Source organism: Antedon mediterranea, chromosome 2, assembly GCF_964355755.1.
Source record: "Antedon mediterranea chromosome 2, ecAntMedi1.1, whole genome shotgun sequence".
Taxonomy (NCBI): domain Eukaryota; kingdom Metazoa; phylum Echinodermata; class Crinoidea; order Comatulida; family Antedonidae; genus Antedon; species Antedon mediterranea.
In genome coordinates, this window is record NC_092671.1 from 24,842,290 (window position 1) to 24,861,301 (window position 19,012).

General features: G+C 32.2%; 1 protein-coding gene across 2 annotated transcripts in view; it reads right to left on the bottom strand.

Moving 5' to 3' along the window:
• The window catches only part of LOC140040762 (presequence protease, mitochondrial-like), an 85,174-nt gene that overhangs the window by 29,409 nt on the left and 36,753 nt on the right, over positions 1–19,012 (bottom strand). For both annotated transcript variants that reach the window (XM_072086927.1, XM_072086928.1), the window contains 2 exons: positions 15,664–15,777; positions 13,949–14,045 (listed from right to left, as the gene is read on the bottom strand). In XM_072086927.1, coding sequence (XP_071943028.1) covers positions 13,949–14,045; positions 15,664–15,777 — 211 coding nt within the window. The remainder of the gene's footprint in view (positions 1–13,948; positions 14,046–15,663; positions 15,778–19,012) is intronic.

Sequence of the window (19,012 nt, forward strand, 5' to 3'; positions counted from 1 at the left end):
ATGTATATGTATCCATTAACGGAAGGGGTCTAAAAGTAGGTTTAACTTATTGTGGTACCTGTGGCCAGTATATAACAATATCTATTAGTGTGTGTATCAGGGTACCTTTTACTATATCTATTATGGTCTGTATCAGGGTACCTTTTACTATATCTATTATGGTGTGTATCAGGGTACCTTTTACTATATCTATTATGGTGTGTATCAGGGTACCTTTTACTATATCTATTATGGTGTGTATCAGGGTACCTTTTACTATATCTATTATGGTGTGTATCAGGGTACCTTTTACTATATCTATTATGGTGTGTATCAGGGTACCTTTTACTATATCTATTATGGTGTGTATCATAGTACCTTTTACTATATCTATTATGGTCTGTATCAGGGTACCTTTTACTATATCTATTATGGTCTGTATCAGGGTACCTTTTACTATATCTATTATGGTGTGTATCAGGGTACCTTTTACTATATCTATTATGGTCTGTATCAGGGTACCTTTTACTATATCTATTATGGTCTGTATCAGGGTACCTTTTACTATATCTATTATGGTGTGTATCAGGGTACCTTTTACTATATCTATTATGGTGTGTATCAGGGTACCTTTTACTATATCTATTATGGTGTGTATCAGGGTACCTTTTACTATATCTATTATGGTGTGTATCAGGGTACCTTTTACTATATCTATTATGGTGTGTATCAGGGTACCTTTTACTATATCTATTATGGTGTGTATCAGGGTACCTTTTACTATATCTATTATGGTGTGTATCAGGGTACCTTTTACTATATCTATTATGGTGTGTATCAGGGTACCTTTTACTATATCTATTATGGTCTGTATCAGGGTACCTTTTACTATATCTATTATGGTCTGTATCAGGGTACCTTTTACTATATCTATTATGGTGTGTATCAGGGTACCTTTTACTATATCTATTAGGGTCTGTATCAGGGTACCTTTTACTATATCTATTATGGTCTGTATCAGGGTACCTTTTACAATATATATTATGGTTTGTATCAGGGTACCTTTTACTATATCTATTAGGGTGTGTATCAGGGTACCTTTTACTATATCTATTAGGGTGTGTATCAGGGTACCTTTTACTATATCTATTAGGGTCTGTATCAGGGTACCTTTTACTATATCTATTATGGTCTGTATCAGGGTACCTTTTACTATATCTATTATGGTGTGTATCATAGTACCTTTTACTATATCTATTATGGTGTGTATCAGGGTACCTTTTACTATATCTATTATGGTCTGTATCAGGGTACCTTTTACTATATCTATTATGGTCTGTATCAGGGTACCTTTTACTATATCTATTATGGTGTGTATCAGGGTACCTTTTACTATATCTATTATGGTGTGTATCAGGGTACCTTTTACTATATCTATTATGGTGTGTATCAGGGTACCTTTTACTATATCTATTATGGTGTGTATCAGGGTACCTTTTACTATATCTATTATGGTGTGTATCAGGGTACCTTTTACTATATCTATTATGGTGTGTATCAGGGTACCTTTTACTATATCTATTATGGTGTGTATCAGGGTACCTTTTACTATATCTATTATGGTGTGTATCAGGGTACCTTTTACTATATCTATTATGGTGTGTATCAGGGTACCTTTTACTATATCTATTATGGTCTGTATCAGGGTACCTTTTACTATATCTATTATGGTCTGTATCAGGGTACCTTTTACTATATCTATTATGGTGTGTATCAGGGTACCTTTTACTATATCTATTAGGGTCTGTATCAGGGTACCTTTTACTATATCTATTATGGTCTGTATCAGGGTACCTTTTACAATATATATTATGGTTTGTATCAGGGTACCTTTTACTATATCTATTAGGGTGTGTATCAGGGTACCTTTTACTATATCTATTAGGGTGTGTATCAGGGTACCTTTTACTATATCTATTAGGGTCTGTATCAGGGTACCTTTTACTATATCTATTATGGTCTGTATCAGGGTACCTTTTACTATATCTATTATGGTCTGTATCAGGGTACCTTTTACTATATCTATTATGGTGTGTATCAGGGTACCTTTTACTATATCTATTATGGTGTGTATCAGGGTACCTTTTACTATATCTATTATGGTGTGTATCAGGGTACCTTTTACTATATCTATTAGGGTCTGTATCAGGGTACCTTTTACTATATCTATTAGGGTCTGTATCAGGGTACCTTTTACTATATCTATTAGGGTCTGTATCAGGGTACCTTTTACTATATCTATTAGGGTCTGTATCAGGGTACCTTTTACTATATCTATTATGGTGTGTATCAGGGTACCTTTTACTATATCTATTATGGTCTGTATCAGGGTACCTTTTACTATATCTATTATGGTCTGTATCAGGGTACCTTTTACTATATCTATTATGGTCTGTATCAGGGTACCTTTTACTATATCTATTATGGTCTGTATCAGGGTACCTTTTACTATATCTATTATGGTGTGTATCAGGGTACCTTTTACTATATCTATTATGGTCTGTATCAGGGTATCTTTTACTATATCTATTATGGTCTGTATCAGGGTACCTTTTACTATATCTATTAGGGTCTGTATCAGGGTACCTTTTACTATATCTATTAGGGTCTGTATCATGGTACCTTTTACTATATCTATTAGGGTGTGTATCAGGGTACCTTTAACTATATCTATTATGGTGTGTATCAGGGTACCTTTTACTATATCTATTAGGGTGTGTATCAGGGTACATTTTACTATATCTATTAGGGTCTGTATCAGGGTACCTTTTACTATATCTATTATGGTCTGTATCAGGGTACCTTTTACAATATATATTATGGTTTGTATCAGGGTACCTTTTACTATATCTATTAGGGTGTGTATCAGGGTACCTTTTACTATATCTATTAGGGTGTGTATCAGGGTACCTTTTACTATATCTATTATGGTCTGTATCAGGGTACCTTTTACTATATCTATTAGGGTGTGTATCAGGGTACCTTTTACTATATCTATTATGGTCTGTATCAGGGTACCTTTTACTATATCTATTATGGTGTGTATCAGGGTACCTTTTACTATATCTATTATGGTCTGTATCAGGGTACCTTTTACTATATCTATTAGGGTGTGTATCAGGGTACCTTTTACTATATCTATTATGGTCTGTATCAGGGTACCTTTTACTATATCTATTAGGGTGTGTATCAGGGTACCTTTTACTATATCTATTAGGGTGTGTATCAGGGTACCTTTTACTATATCTATTATGGTGTGTATCAGGGTACCTTTTACTATATCTATTATGGTGTGTATCAGGGTACCTTTTACTATATCTATTAGGGTCTGTATCAGGGTACCTTTTACTATATCTATTATGGTGTGTATCAGGGTACCTTTTACTATATCTATTATGGTGTGTATCAGGGTACCTTTTACTATATCTATTATGGTGTGTATCAGGGTACCTTTTACTATATCTATTAGGGTCTGTATCAGGGTACCTTTTACTATATCTATTATGGTGTGTATCAGGGTACCTTTTACTATATCTATTATGGTGTGTATCAGGGTACCTTTTACTATATCTATTAGGGTGTGTATCAGGGTACCTTTTACTATATCTATTATGGTGTGTATCAGGGTACCTTTTACTATATCTATTATGGTCTGTATCAGGGTACCTTTTACTATATCTATTATGGTCTGTATCAGGGTACCTTTTACTATATCTATTAGGGTCTGTATCAGGGTACCTTTTACTATATCTATTAGGGTCTGTATCAGGGTACCTTTTACTATATCTATTATGGTCTGTATCAGGGTACCTTTTATTATATCTATTAGGGTCTGTATCAGGGTACCTTTTACTATATCTATTATGGTGTGTATCAGGGTACCTTTTACTATATCTATTATGGTCTGTATCATGGTACCTTTTACTATATCTATTAGGGTGTGTATCAGGGTACCTTTTACTATATCTATTAGGGTGTGTATCAGGGTACCTTTTACTATATCTATTAGGGTGTGTATCAGGGTACCTTTTACTATATCTATTAGGGTGTGTATCAGGGTACCTTTTACTATATCTATTAGGGTCTGTATCAGGGTACCTTTTACTATATCTATTAGGGTCTGTATCAGGGTACCTTTTACTATATCTATTATGGTCTGTATCAGGGTACCTTTTACTATATCTATTATGGTCTGTATCAGGGTACCTTTTACTATATCTATTATGGTCTGTATCAGGGTACCTTTTACTATATCTATTATGGTGTGTATCAGGGTACCTTTTACTATATCTATTATGGTGTGTATCAGGGTACCTTTTACTATATCTATTAGGGTCTGTATCAGGGTACCTTTTACTATATCTATTATGGTCTGTATCAGGGTACCTTTTACTATATCTATTATGGTCTGTATCAGGGTACCTTTTACTATATCTATTATGGTCTGTATCAGGGTACCTTTTACTATATCTATCAGGGTCTGTATCAGGGTACCTTTTACTATATCTATTAGGGTCTGTATCAGGGTACCTTTTACTATATCTATTATGGTGTGTATCAGGGTACCTTTTACTATATCTATTATGGTGTGTATCAGGGTACCTTTTACTATATCTATTATGGTGTGTATCAGGGTACCTTTTACTATATCTATTATGGTGTGTATCAGGGTACCTTTTACTATATCTATTATGGTCTGTATCAGGGTACCTTTTACTATATCTATTATGGTCTGTATCAGGGTACCTTTTACTATATCTATTAGGGTGTGTATCAGGGTACCTTTTACTATATCTATTATGGTCTGTATCAGGGTACCTTTTACTATATCTATTAGGGTCTGTATCAGGGTACCTTTTACTATATCTATTATGGTCTGTATCAGGGTACCTTTTACTATATCTATTATGGTCTGTATCAGGGTACCTTTTACTATATCTATTATGGTCTGTATCAGGGTACCTTTTACTATATCTATTATGGTGTGTATCAGGGTACCTTTTACTATATCTATTATGGTGTGTATCAGGGTACCTTTTACTATATCTATTATGGTGTGTATCAGGGTACCTTTTACTATATATATTATGGTGTGTATCAGGGTACCTTTTACTATATCTATTATGGTCTGTATCAGGGTACCTTTTACTATATCTATTAGGGTCTGTATCAGGGTACCTTTTACTATATCTATTATGGTGTGTATCAGGGTACCTTTTACTATATCTATTATGGTCTGTATCAGGGTACCTTTTACTATATCTATTAGGGTCTGTATCAGGGTACCTTTTACTATATCCGAGTTAATTCTAAAAGAGTCAAGGTCTCCTCTATTTATATACTGTAATCCCTCCCCAGACAATTAAATTATATAATGACTCACTTAATCTAATCAAAATCATAATTATAAGTACAAATTTATGCCTCTTTATTTGTCATACCTGACTAGATAAATCAATATGATTGGTTAAATAGGATAGTGAAACTATTTAAAATTTTAAAAGGCGGAAATTTAATATTGCAGAACATAGTAATGACATGAAGTGCTACTAAAATGTTAATAAAGTAGCAGGATAGTTTTCCAATTCCCCGGGTTTTCTAATTTCCTGAATATTTCCCATGATAACATGTGCTCAACTGCACAAGCTGTTATTATTTCTATCCTTGCTTCTGTTTGACCACGTTTTATTTATAATTTATTAGGCCTAGTCTTGGTTGCGATGCCTTTTTCACATTCTCACAGAATTCACTATCTTTATCATTTCTAAATGAATGCCCCCGCTTTATGAATTAATAAACTGAAAGATGAGGGTTTATCGATTTGATCTGTTGGCGCATACAATTGAGAACTAGTGCTATTGCTATTTAATTTCTCACCAATCATGCATTAGAGTAATATATATATTTTTTAATTGTGTCCCCCTAAGTTACTACAATTACTGTTCTTTGTCAAATATCTTTCCAATAGAAATTCCATTGGTGTGAAAAGAGATTTAGAGATAGCAAACTAGCAATTAACCTTCTGTTGATACTCTTTCAAATAGAAATATCAACACTGAATTTATTGGAATAAATATCACAGGTATTTATTGTTCAGGAGGGTTTTTAGGAATAAAATAAAAATTAATACTTAGAAATTATAAATAATTCAGAATTTCTATCTAATCTTTAACCATTTTTAACCTAACCTGGACTTTTGTATTTTATTCTGGTGAGTCCTCCACTAATTTATATTTTATCAAGTGTTTGATAACTGATTGACAGTGTATATGTAGATCATGTGTTGTCAGTTGCTGATGCACAAGCTTGATTATTTACAAAGCAGTATTAAGAACAATCTTTCTTAACCAATCTATGCGTAAAGTTTTAACACAACAAAAGTTCCATATCCAGTATTCTTTTTTTAAACAGTGTACAAGAAATACTAGGTCTATAAAAATGTTGTATGGTCGTTAATAATTCAGAATTTTATTCTTGATGTAAATACAATTCTTTTATAGTTTGTTTATAAACCTAAAAAAGGTTAAAAATGTGAGTGTCACAAGTGACATAAGTTGTATATATAGACTGTATATAGTATTTTCACTTTCCCTTTGTTTTCACTATTTGAACTTTTCTTTTGTTTAGGAAGCTATTGTGTGAAGCCAGTAGAGCAGAGTATTGTGTTGCAGTCTCTGATTGGTGGAGAAGTATAAGAGTTAAATCAGGGTGTGAGGTGCTGATTGGTGGAGAAGGATAAGGAGGTTGTGTGTGTGCAATTGAGGGATTTTTTAGGGAGATGAAAAATGATAGGAGAGGGAGATGAAAAATGATAGGAGACAGAGAAGGAGTGCTACATATGGTAAGCAAGGAAAGGAGAACATTGATATGAGAAACTAAGGCGTTCAGGAAGAGAAAGTAATGGTGTTATGGTGATGTAGAGGTGAAGCAAAAAGGAAATAAACTGATATACACAAAAGTAAAAGAAATAGTGAGTTGGAAGTAATACTATAAGGCTTTAATTGTTGAGATTATGGGAGATCAAAATGTAATTGTATGGAAATTGAATAAAGGAATAATACAAATAGCAGAGTAGTTGCTTCACTTGAATTATCGAGACCTTTGTTTAAATCATTGGAGAGTAATTGTATGCGGGAATGGGAGTAACAGCAGAATGGGAGCAAAGGCATGAGTGTTAATTTATTTATATGCCAGTATCGGAGACGGAAGAGGACAAAAAGTACTTGTTTAATTATATATTCTGGGGTATTACTGTAAATGCGCTTGTAGGGGGATTTCTGGGAGTTTGTTGAAACTTTGTCTGGAAGGATTGGGAAGTTGGGAGAGTTATAGAAATTGTGTTGGAAAGAGGGATACTGTCAGGGATTGATTATTGCTTGAGAATTAGGTTGGGGGTTGTTTTTTGTGGGGAATTTTTTTGGTTGGGATTTAGGAAGAAAAGAATTGTTTTGCCAAGCGTTTATTATTAAATTTACTTTTACATATTATTGAGAGTTGTACAGTTGTGGCAATTTCACGTCGTTCACTGGTGGTTAAAATAATTTACATGTCCGAAAGAGCCGTAGTTGTGGCTGTGTGACAGTGAGCCCTTATTAATACTTTCTTATCCCCTGCCGTACTTACATACAGTACAACCACATATGGCACAGACAATCTACATCAAAGCATTTTATGACAATCAATGATTATGCAATCTGGGCCACAGGAAACTATAATTATATACAAACTTCCAAAACCTGTATAATTTGGAAACTGCCCGGCATATATACTTTCCATTTCAATTGCAAATATGTTTATTGATATTATTACATCCCGGGGGACAAAAAATATGAGTCAGCAGATGATCGTCAATTGGCAGTTAACTCAATTAATTGGGATTAATTCAAATCTTCTGATTTCCATCCCCCTAATCCACAATTATAGATCTAGATGTCCAGTCACATTTAGTTTTAATTATGACGTGAAGAAAAATCAATTGGATATAGTAAAAACTGATACAGATCTCATATTTCCCTTTGGCAATTATTTGTTAGTTCAATTTAAGTACAGATTTTGGTGTACCAACGACAAAATTTGATTTAATATGACTCAAGCTCCGTTTGTTTGCCTCACGATCTAAAGCTTCCATTATTGGTATCTCAAACTTGGCTTGATAAAACAGTATCGGACTCAGAAGTGAACATTGAAGGCTATGTTATTCAACATAAAGACTGATCCAGGCATGGGGCATTTTTATAAGAGATGATCCTCCAGGTAATTTTGAGCTTGTGATGGTTTTTACCTCTTGTTGCCAAAATCTAAACCTATCACAGTCGGTTGTTTTTACCGACCGGCCAACAATAGTAAATTCCTTGAAAAATTTGAACCTGTCTTGTCCACTTTAAGGTCAGACTGTGAATCCTACCTTCTTGGGGATACCAACACTGTCTAACTCAAATTATTACTTCTATTACACGAATTGGTAAAACTTCCTCATCATCTTGAGATCATATTCTGTGTAACTCAACCGATAGAGTGAACTACACTTAATACAGGCATGAGTGATCATCTTGCTATATATTGTACTGAAGTCCCTAGATTTAAGTCCAATGCCCACAATACAATTTAAATTTGATCTACCCAACGTTATAGGTAATAAACTGTCTTAACAGAATTATCTGGGCTGATATTGTCAACAGCACTAATGTAAATCATGCATGGGAAGAACTTAAACGTTTATTTCTGAAAGTTATTGATGAAATTGCTTCCATTAAAGAAATCCGATTAAATGTCGCATAGAACCTTGGATGAGTGACGAGATTTATTCATCAACGAGATAAATACTTATACTTATTTTAGAAAGAATAATAGCCAAGATGATATTTATAAAAAATACACTAAATTGAAGAAACAAAATCCAAAAAGATTTACAAAAGGCCAAAGCAAACTATTTAGAAAAAAATGTAAAGAACGTAAAAGTGACTCTAAAAAACTCTGGAAGCACCTGAAAAACTTGGCTCTGAACAAACCAAAAGGTCTTCAACCAAAATAGTTCTCGAATCTAGTGGCATTCTTTACCACGACCCTTATAAATTAGCCAATCTAATGAATTCGTTTTTCGCTAGTGAATAAGCTTCCAGGGTAAAGGTCTTTTTAGTATGTCCTTCTATATTTTTAAATCATTCTACCAAAATATAAAAGTGAAGCCTAATAGTTTCACTCTTGACGAAGATGATATTTGTTTAAGGCTTGAGAAAATTAATTCTAATAAAAGTACTGGACTGGATTCCATTCCACCTAAATTTTTAAAGAATGGCTCATCAATTCTGAAGATTCCCTTAACCAGTGTGATAAAATTGTCTATACAATCTGGAGTTTTCCCAGACGATTTTAAACATGCCAAAGTTAAGCCTCTTTACAAGAAAAATTGTAGAAATGAGGTCAGGAATTACCGTTCTATTAGCATTCTTTCATGTGTTTCGAAAATCATTGAATCGGTTGTAAATGAACAACTCCACTCGTATTATTCCACCGACACTAGTCTTATTAACCTGCAAGATGAATTGAAAACTGAGGCGAGGAAAGGAAACCTTGCAGGTATGGTCCTTATTGATGTTCAGAAGGCATTTGATACCATTAATCATAATATTTTTTGATAATAAACTGATGGAAATGAGATTTGATAAAAACTCCCTCAAATAGTTTAAATAATATTTTAGTAATCAAAACCAGGTTGTTGAAACTAATGGTGTAAAATCTATTCCTCTTGGTATCAAATGTGGTGTTCGAAAAGGCAGCATCATTGGTCCAACTTTATTTTTGTGCTACATAAAGGATTTACCTTCCAGTGTAACATGTAAAGTTCTCATGTATACTGATGATACAGCTCTGATCGTTTATGGGAAAGACACCAAGAGTACCTCAGATTCGCTTACCTGAAATCTTGAAAGCTGTAATTAATGGTTTATCGATAAATTATCTATTCACCCTGCAAAAACTGAATCCATACTCTTTGGATCCCACAAGCGAAAGCCAAATATAATGAATTTAAAGTATTGCTTGACAACAAAGACGTTGTATATAGATCTTATGTTAAATATCTTGTTTGATAATAATTTTAACGGTACCATGGCCTATTCTGTTATTATAAAAACAAATGGTCACCCTAAATTTCTTTACCGTAATATTAAATTACTTGATCAAAAAACCAGAAAATTATTATCTAATCTAAAATCTTATCGAAAGTCACCAAGACTATGCCTTCACCTCTTAGTTCTCTGTACTCAATCTAGACCTAAAGAAGAAACTCCAAAACAAGACTGTACGTTTCATTCTTAATCGGTCCCTGTGAGCATATTAGTAAAATTGAACTAGACAAGGTTAGATATTTTTTAGTAATATAATAATATTTAAAAATATTGAAAGCAGTTAAAATGTTTAAAAAAATATTGAAAGCAGTGTACAATTATTACAACTATCTCATGTCCATAAGATTTTTCATAATAACTCTGTACCCTATATGGCCACCCACTTTGAAAGAATTAACAGTTACCACACCTACCACATAAGAAATAGTCAGTTAAAGTTTAGGATACCTTCTGCAATTGGAAATGTAATACCACTTTTTATTATCGTGGAATAAAAGCTTGGAACAATTTACCTAATGTTAAAAAGCACTTATCGCGTCTTATGCCATTATAACAAATTAATACTATATTCTAGATTCATGCTATATCATCCAATTGCTATTGTCTCATATTTTAAAATGTTTAAATTGTATATCTTCTGCCGTATTTTATTTACCTCCACCATATTTTATTTACCCCCGCCAAGGAGGTATATGTACTGTAATCGATCGCATGTGTTTGTTTGTTTGTTTGTTAGCAGGATTACTCAAAAAGTAATTTCAAGATCTTTCTAAAAATGAAAATACAGATAGATACGAGGACCACTCCATTAAATTTTGGAGGCTATCCGGACCACGGTCCTAATTCTCGACCACTTTTTAGAATTATTTTCAGACCTGCTAGTGTTAAAAGATAGGACAGAATTTTCAAAAGCCGGTGAGCAGTCTTATATAAAAAGTAAACTAAAATTGCATTTTCTCGAGAACTACTTCTCCACAAAACTTCATTTTTGTTCAAGAGGCAAGTATTATAATTTGTGGTTTGTAATTTTAAAACATAATTAGATTTAATGTACACGTTTTTTGATGCGAGTAGTTTAAAAAACCTACACCTTTGTTTTTCGGGTTGCTGTTCTATTGTTAGTCAGCTGAAGCTATTGTTAGTTGAAAGGCTGGTTATATAACCATTACACCAAACTCGCATACACATGCTTGTATTGAAATTAGCCTAAATCACACAATTTTTCCAGAGACTAAACATGTAGAAGAATTTTACTCTGGGAGTGGCTTTCTAGTTGTTATGTGTGTTTGTTTGTATGTTTAAGCTCTTTGTTGTGATTGTCTATGTCGTTTTTAAAAGGACCCCATTGGAATTAAGTTGATTTTTTCTTCGACTTTATGGGCTATCCTTGGTTTTTTATTTAATGTATTTGCTTGTAAGTTATTTGTATTCCTATTGTCTTATAATCTTATGTTGAAACCGAATAAAATCAAATCAAAAACTAAACATTTACCAAAACCTTTACAATCTTATGAATTGAAATAGTTTGCCAAATGAAGTCGTCATTTCCGAAACCACCAACACATTAAAAAACCGACTAGATTCGTTGTAGAAATGGGGTTAAAAAAGCACACACCGCCTAAACTTAACCATCAAAACTAAACTAAACAACGTATTATATGAGAGGGATGCTCTCCCGGTGGAATAATATCCTGAGTCAGATGAGAGTGTGTCATATTGTACTCAAGACCTTGACCTTTCAAGGTCCTTCTTGAGGATACCAGCTTAGGAAATACATCTGAACTTGCTTGTGTCATGGAGGACCGCAAAACTTGGAAATCTAGCTATGATGATGTCTGATTGATGAAGATGGTCGACTGCGATCGATATATGATGATATGATATTGTACTCAGTCACCAGAGATTCCAAAATAAAAGATTGAATTAAAATAATCATCATTAAAAGTTGAGTATGTTAAAAATTAAAATCCAATTCAACCTCAATGTAGAGAAGTTTTCAAGAAGATAACAAAGATTTTTTTTTTCTTATAACAAACAAAACCATTCTTAACACTAAATGAAATTTTTCCAAGTTTTCTCTAACTTTCAAAGTAAATATAATGGTGAATTACTTGAACTGACACTTTTTAAAAGCTGAAACAAAAGGATGTAAATTCACAAAGAAACACGATTTTTAAAGATGTCTGTCCCCCAAATTAATTAGTCAGATGTTTGCCCTATTCTGATTTTACTTTATACAAGTAAATTTGAGAACAAAAATCAAAATTAATTCTGGATCTAGAACCCTTAGAACTTACCATGATCATAATTAGCTCCTTAATGCAAAGCAACTTTGGAGTGGATATTAAAATATCATTCAATTATCAATGTTCTATTAATGATTTTTAGAAGATATGTTATTTTTTTGTATGTTATTTTGATTAATAAATGGATATATGTTAAAATATATAAAACGTAACATCAAATGCAATACCGTAAAATGAGGTATCCATTGCCGGATGTACCTTATGTTCACATTTGATATTAATACTTTGTTAGTCTACAAATTTGTTAATAATCCATCTTGTTTAATATAAGACTGAATCACTCATAATTAGCAACTGTACCTGGAAAAATCAATGACGATGATATTGTATACAAAAATTACCATGAAAAAATTGACATCAAACTCCTGAAGTTACATGTGAGTGGGAACAGTTTCTAAATCAACAAATTACACTATTTATTATTCCTTTTTCCTGTCTGTCTACACTATATTTAGAATATCGATAACAATGTCAAGTGTTAAGTTTCGATTTCCATTGCATTATAAGAATTTTGTTTTTACTATATTGTGGGAAATTTTGAGCAATAAGGGAGAAACGACAGTAATGTATATATTTCTTGGCAAGCACTGCATGCTGAACATAGTATGTTAACAGTAAATAATCTAAAAACAAACAACATTGCAACTGTGTACTTAAACTGACTTTCAAACACATCCAGCAGTGAAAGATTTGACAATTACATGATGGAGAAACTTTACTATACTATAAAGTCATTTAGCCTCATTTAAGGCTTAGTAGAGGAGTAGTAACATTTGTGAGTTACAACCCTGACACTCGACCTTGGGATTGAAAGGCAAGCATGTTAGGGTTTATTCAGATCTATGGAGTTATGCTTTTGCATAGGCAAAAAAGGTGATATTATAATTAATATATTATAATAATACAATAGCAGCAAAGTGTTCAGACTCGCTTAACGCTTTCGTTAGAAACTGAAGTATCACAGATTCATGGCGAACATGCAAGAGTGAAGTTGATGGGTTGGAGGTCAAAATTCTTAATGCATGAATTTCGTATCGTAAGCATTGCTCTTGTACCTTACGCTGTCATAGGTGGCTTCCACTAATCTTTTCCTGGTTCAGACCTATGGAGTTGTGCACCACGTACAATACAAAAGCATAACTCTGTTGGTCTGAACAGTCCCTTAACCACTACTACTACTCTACTATAAAACTATTATTTTTACATTTGCGCTGAACACAAGAAAGTAAGTATGTATTGCAGGCATATAATATAGGATGAACCCATCTCTGGTGGTTAAAAAAGTTGAAATACTAGATGTATTTAAACATCTGACAAAAAACCTAAAATATTTTATGAACATAGTAGTATTCGTTTTGGCTAAAAATATTTAAGATTAAGTTTTCATTTCAACTGAAATTTTGGGAAACTTTTGTAGTCTAGCTTGTATGTAGCTGAAAAATAACTTTTTGTAATTTTGTTCCTAATATTACTTACCATCATGAGTCCTAGTCCAAAGCTGGTCGTTTGATGTTTCTGAGATAATTCAATCTTGTGTAGTATAGCTTCAATTCTCTGATCCTCAAAACCTTCTCTAAAAGTACAAAGAGTATTTAAACATAGATGTATATGCAACAACTGAACTCACATGAATAATGTTACCCATTTATTGTCATTAATCAGAATAAAATGTAAATATTTCTTGTTTCCTTCTTTATGAAAAAAATTAATGAAAGGGTATGTAATGAAAGTACAATAAACAATATACATGGTAACATTAATGTTCTTTATAATGTTGTACCAACCTGGAAACTACATTCAAGTACTGAAGAATATGTAATGAAAGTAAAATAACAATTGTACTCTATGTACAACATTAATGCAAGATTCAACAAAGCTGTGTGAATTAGATATGTCAACATATAAGCGCTCTGAGCACTAAACGCAACTGACCGGCACACAAAAATGTCAACATAAAAGTTCCTCTCAGTTGCTTTCAGTTGCCCATGTTCTATATTTTTCGAAAATGATGTTTCCATATAAGTGCTTGCGTATACTGGTTCATACAGCTACAAATTGAGTTACCACGACTAGTTACCATCATTTCCAATGTCGTCAAAATGCTCACACATCTAGTCCCTTTCAGAAAGTATTTCCTTTGTACAGAGATTTAAACCCAGGATGTGGGGACTGGTAAGGAAACAACAAGAAGCTACAGTGCCACTATTTTAGATATGGAGGTACCTTTTCCAGTATTAAACCAGTTTCAAACAAATAGAAATGTGGAAATAATGCGTGACTGAATTACAAAGGTGTGGTCAACATCAAACAACAACTTTCTTCTTTGATTGGGTTGGAAAGGTACACCAATCTAATTGATAATTTTGTTGCTTTGGACAAATTTTAACAAAAATTAGGTTTATTAATGCAAATTTTGTCAGGTGCACATATTCTTATCCAATTTTAATATGACACTGATTTTCATGATATTTTTATTACTTGTCAATTGTTTCAACCTTTTTATGAAATTTTTGCATTTGTAATGTAATGCGACATTTATATAGCGCTATTTCATGAAGATCAGAGCGCTGTGGACTTAGATGTTACCTTTTCAACAACATTCTTCTCCCCTAAGAGTCACATCGTGTCATTGGCAGCCAACTACGGCGCCATTACGTCTGTCCACGACAGTGTGTTTATCCTTTTAGTGTCGTACTGTCTGTATTTTACAAATTTTATCATATTTTATTGTTTTTTTATAGGTGACAAGCAACTCAAAGTTTGAGGCAGAGTGCTTGACGAAAAAAAAAATGGAATTGAATAACCATCATTTGAATGACATGTGCATACACAAAAAAGAACTTTATTTAGAAAATTAGCAGATACCACTTATGCATGTAAAACTATTTCTTTAACATGATAAGTGGGCTGGTTTTGTTTGTGTAGATGCATACAAACCTGATGTATTTTTGTATGTAAACTGAATATAAGTTAGTTGTTTAATACACATAATCCTGTTATTGTACTGTATTAAAATAGTTAATCTATAATATTTAGCTTACTTATGTTGGCTTTTGTTTCATGTACAACAAAATCTTTGGTAAGCAAACTAAACAATATTTGTCAATGTGTTTTAATTCCTAAGAAAATGTAAGAAATGGCAAACGACAAAAGCAGTAAAAGTACATGAATTTGAATTAAACTATACATACTTTACGACTTGTTGGAAGGTTTTCTTGATAATTTCTTTCACCTTTGCGACGTTTTCATTTGCAATCCCCTGTAATCCAATAGAAAAAGATGCTTCCTTCGTTGAAGTATCATATCTTAATATAAAGTAAATATATGACAATTAATATTTTATGTAACATAAACAAACAGCAAAATAAAGTAATTATAACACACCTGACTGTATTCTTGCAATTTGATTGGATAATTACGCATCATTGGGATTAGCCCAATATAACGGAAAAAAGATATCTAATGGTGATAGTTAACGCGCACGTTTTGTAAAATTTGTGAATTTTTGCCAAGCGATGCTGTTAACTGATCGTGTTGGAAAACCAACTTATTGTGCGCGCCTTCTGTAACTGTTCTACTCCGCGTCTCCAGTTGGAGCACTGCCTTGTTTTTTTAATGGTATAGCTTCTTGGCCTAGCAATTGTCAATGATTTACTATGGATAACTTTAATCAAATGCAGTAGGGTGTGTTATAAACAAAAAAAATGTTTAGGAGTAGGATGGTAAGAATATTTCATAAGTTGAAAGATTGACTGCTCTATTTTTAACAATTCAAAGCCAAGTTTAAAACAGAGCAGTGAATTTTTCCTTGAACGAAATATTCTCTCCATTCAATGAATACAAAACAGTATTATATTTCTTTTAAATTGAACATTTTTCCCTACAGTGATTAAGTTCGATTTTGACTATCATTAGCATTTTGTTTACTTTGTATTGTTTTATATTTCTAGGTAATTATGTTTCGCCAAATAAAATCAAATGATTATATTCTATTCAAATCAAAATTTGGGCTGTCGCTTACAGTGCATTTAAACATTACTACAGAGGTGAAAAAGGAGTACCAGCTGGTAGAATTCAATCATAATTCATAAACATAATTTAAAAGAAATATGCTAGAAATATTTGTTCAAATTGCAGAATTGCAAAAATAAACATAAATTGTAAAATTCCTGGAATGATTTCTTCAAAATGTGAATTTTTATTGACAAACAATTTGACAAATAGTTGAGAAAAGTATGTGAGCACACTTTGTCTAACCGCACTTTGTGCTATTTGTTTTTTTAGTGAATGTACTAAACAAACAAATGGTCTACTATAATGTTGAAAGCTGAGACAGCAATGCAATGCTGCTTCCAAATGATGTTTGATCATAATAACAATTAAACTGCCTGTTGATATACTGAATATTAATTAATTAATTTGAAACGAAAAGATGAGGAAATATGTGAGAATAAGAAAAGTCACAACCAATAAAAGACACACTGCCCAATATTATTTAATTACATAATAAAATTAATTAAAATATTCAACATGACCATTCAGTTTAGTCTAAATTTAGATATAATAAAAAAAAAATACTGTAAAATATATAACTTTACATAACAATAACAATGTAACTATGAAATGTTGCAGAATTCAGTTATTTAATCATAGGATTTTTCAAGATGTATGTATAATGGTTAAATAAGTAAAGGATTGAAAAAAACAAAATCTTACAATTACAGACTGATTTCAGTCAAGATTACCAGCTTATTGTTGAGTAATTAACTTTGTGATATTCAAAAATGTTCCCACATTGATAGTATGACAATAAACTTCACTATACTTAATGTAATACCATGTGATACTTATTTCTTCATGTAAATAATAATACATATTTCTAATAATTATTTCTTTGTACTGCAGATTATTGTAAACGTACCATTAAAAAAAAACCTACTTATTAAAATTGCACAATATTTTATTTAACCAATATTGAATACTGTGCATTTTTTGTAAATACTTTTCTTTGCATTTAAATTGTTCCTGTTAAATATTTTGAATATTATTTTTATCGAAGTCATCACAGTTTTACTTGAAGTCTTACTTGAATCTTCGGGCTCATGATTAAGGCAAATGCCTTTTAAACGCCCTCCATTTCTTCTTCTTTGAACTAGAAAGCCACTCCGAGAGTGCATACCTCCACCTACTGTAAAAATCTCCTACATAAGATTTCTCCGGGAAAGTGTATATATATTATTTTTGTGTGTGTCTTTATGCTGTTTGTGATTTAGGCTAATTTCACTACAAGCATGTGTATGCGAGTTTGGTGTAATGGTTATGTAACAAGCCTTTCAATTAACAATAGCTTCAGTTGACTAACAATAGAACAGCAACGCAAAAATCAAACGGGTGAATTTGAAAAGAAATAGGTTTTTAAACTACTCGCATCCAAAAAGGTGCACATTAAATCAAATTATGTCTTAAAATTACAAATCACAAATTATAACTCTTGTCTCTTGTACAAAAAAGTTTTTTGGATAAGTAGTAGAAAATGCAATTTGAAAAATTCTGTCCTATCTTTTAACACTAGCAGGTCTGAAAAGTATACCAAAAAATGGTCTAGAATTGGGACCATGGTCCCATAAGGTCCCAAAATGGAAATGGTCCTTGACCACATATCTATATGTATATTTATTTTGGTAAAGATCTTAAGTAATCCTGCTAACAAACAAACAGACAGACCAACAACAAACACACGCGATTGATTACATATACCTCCCTGGCAGAGGTAAATGATGCAATATAGTGAAGAAAATTGAAAAATTATTTAAATCAGACAGTAATTGTTTTTGTACATATGTAACAATAAAATGCAGAATTTTGTTATAGATAACACAGATATTTATTACCAGCATAATGTAAAACTTCAAAATGATGCCCATCTTGAAGGAGCCTTTAATCTTTGGCTTGTATTTTATTGGAAGAGAATAAACCAAACACTTTGGAATGTCTCTTTCTGAATAATAATGAAATTAAATATCTGGCACATGATCTATCTAAATTTATAATCGAAAGTGAAAATAAAAATTAAATTAAGCTGTACAGAGTGTTTTACAATTGAAATTAGGATGTTAAACAACACAACTAATAGTTGTTCCCTTGATAATGACAACGCAGAAGAATCAATTGATATTATCTATTTAGACATTGTAAAGATGAGTTTATGTCACCACCAGATGTCAACATTTGCTCAGTCAACTAAACAAACTTGGATGCTTTACCTGACAATGTAATTACGACTGAGCAAAAACGAAACAATCTAAGGTTTATTCAGCATTTCATTGTTATTTTTAACATTTCTTATAGACATTGCGTCTATGAGTTTTGTATGATTCATATACTACTAGTCTGGGTGCCAAATGTGAAGGTGTGTCAATAATAAGGCAATGATTTTTACTTTAACAGTAAGTGGTTCAGATCAATATTTCATCACAAGGAAATATGCTAAACATAGGTAATTCAGTAAATGTTGTTAAATTTGAATTTCAGAAGAACAAA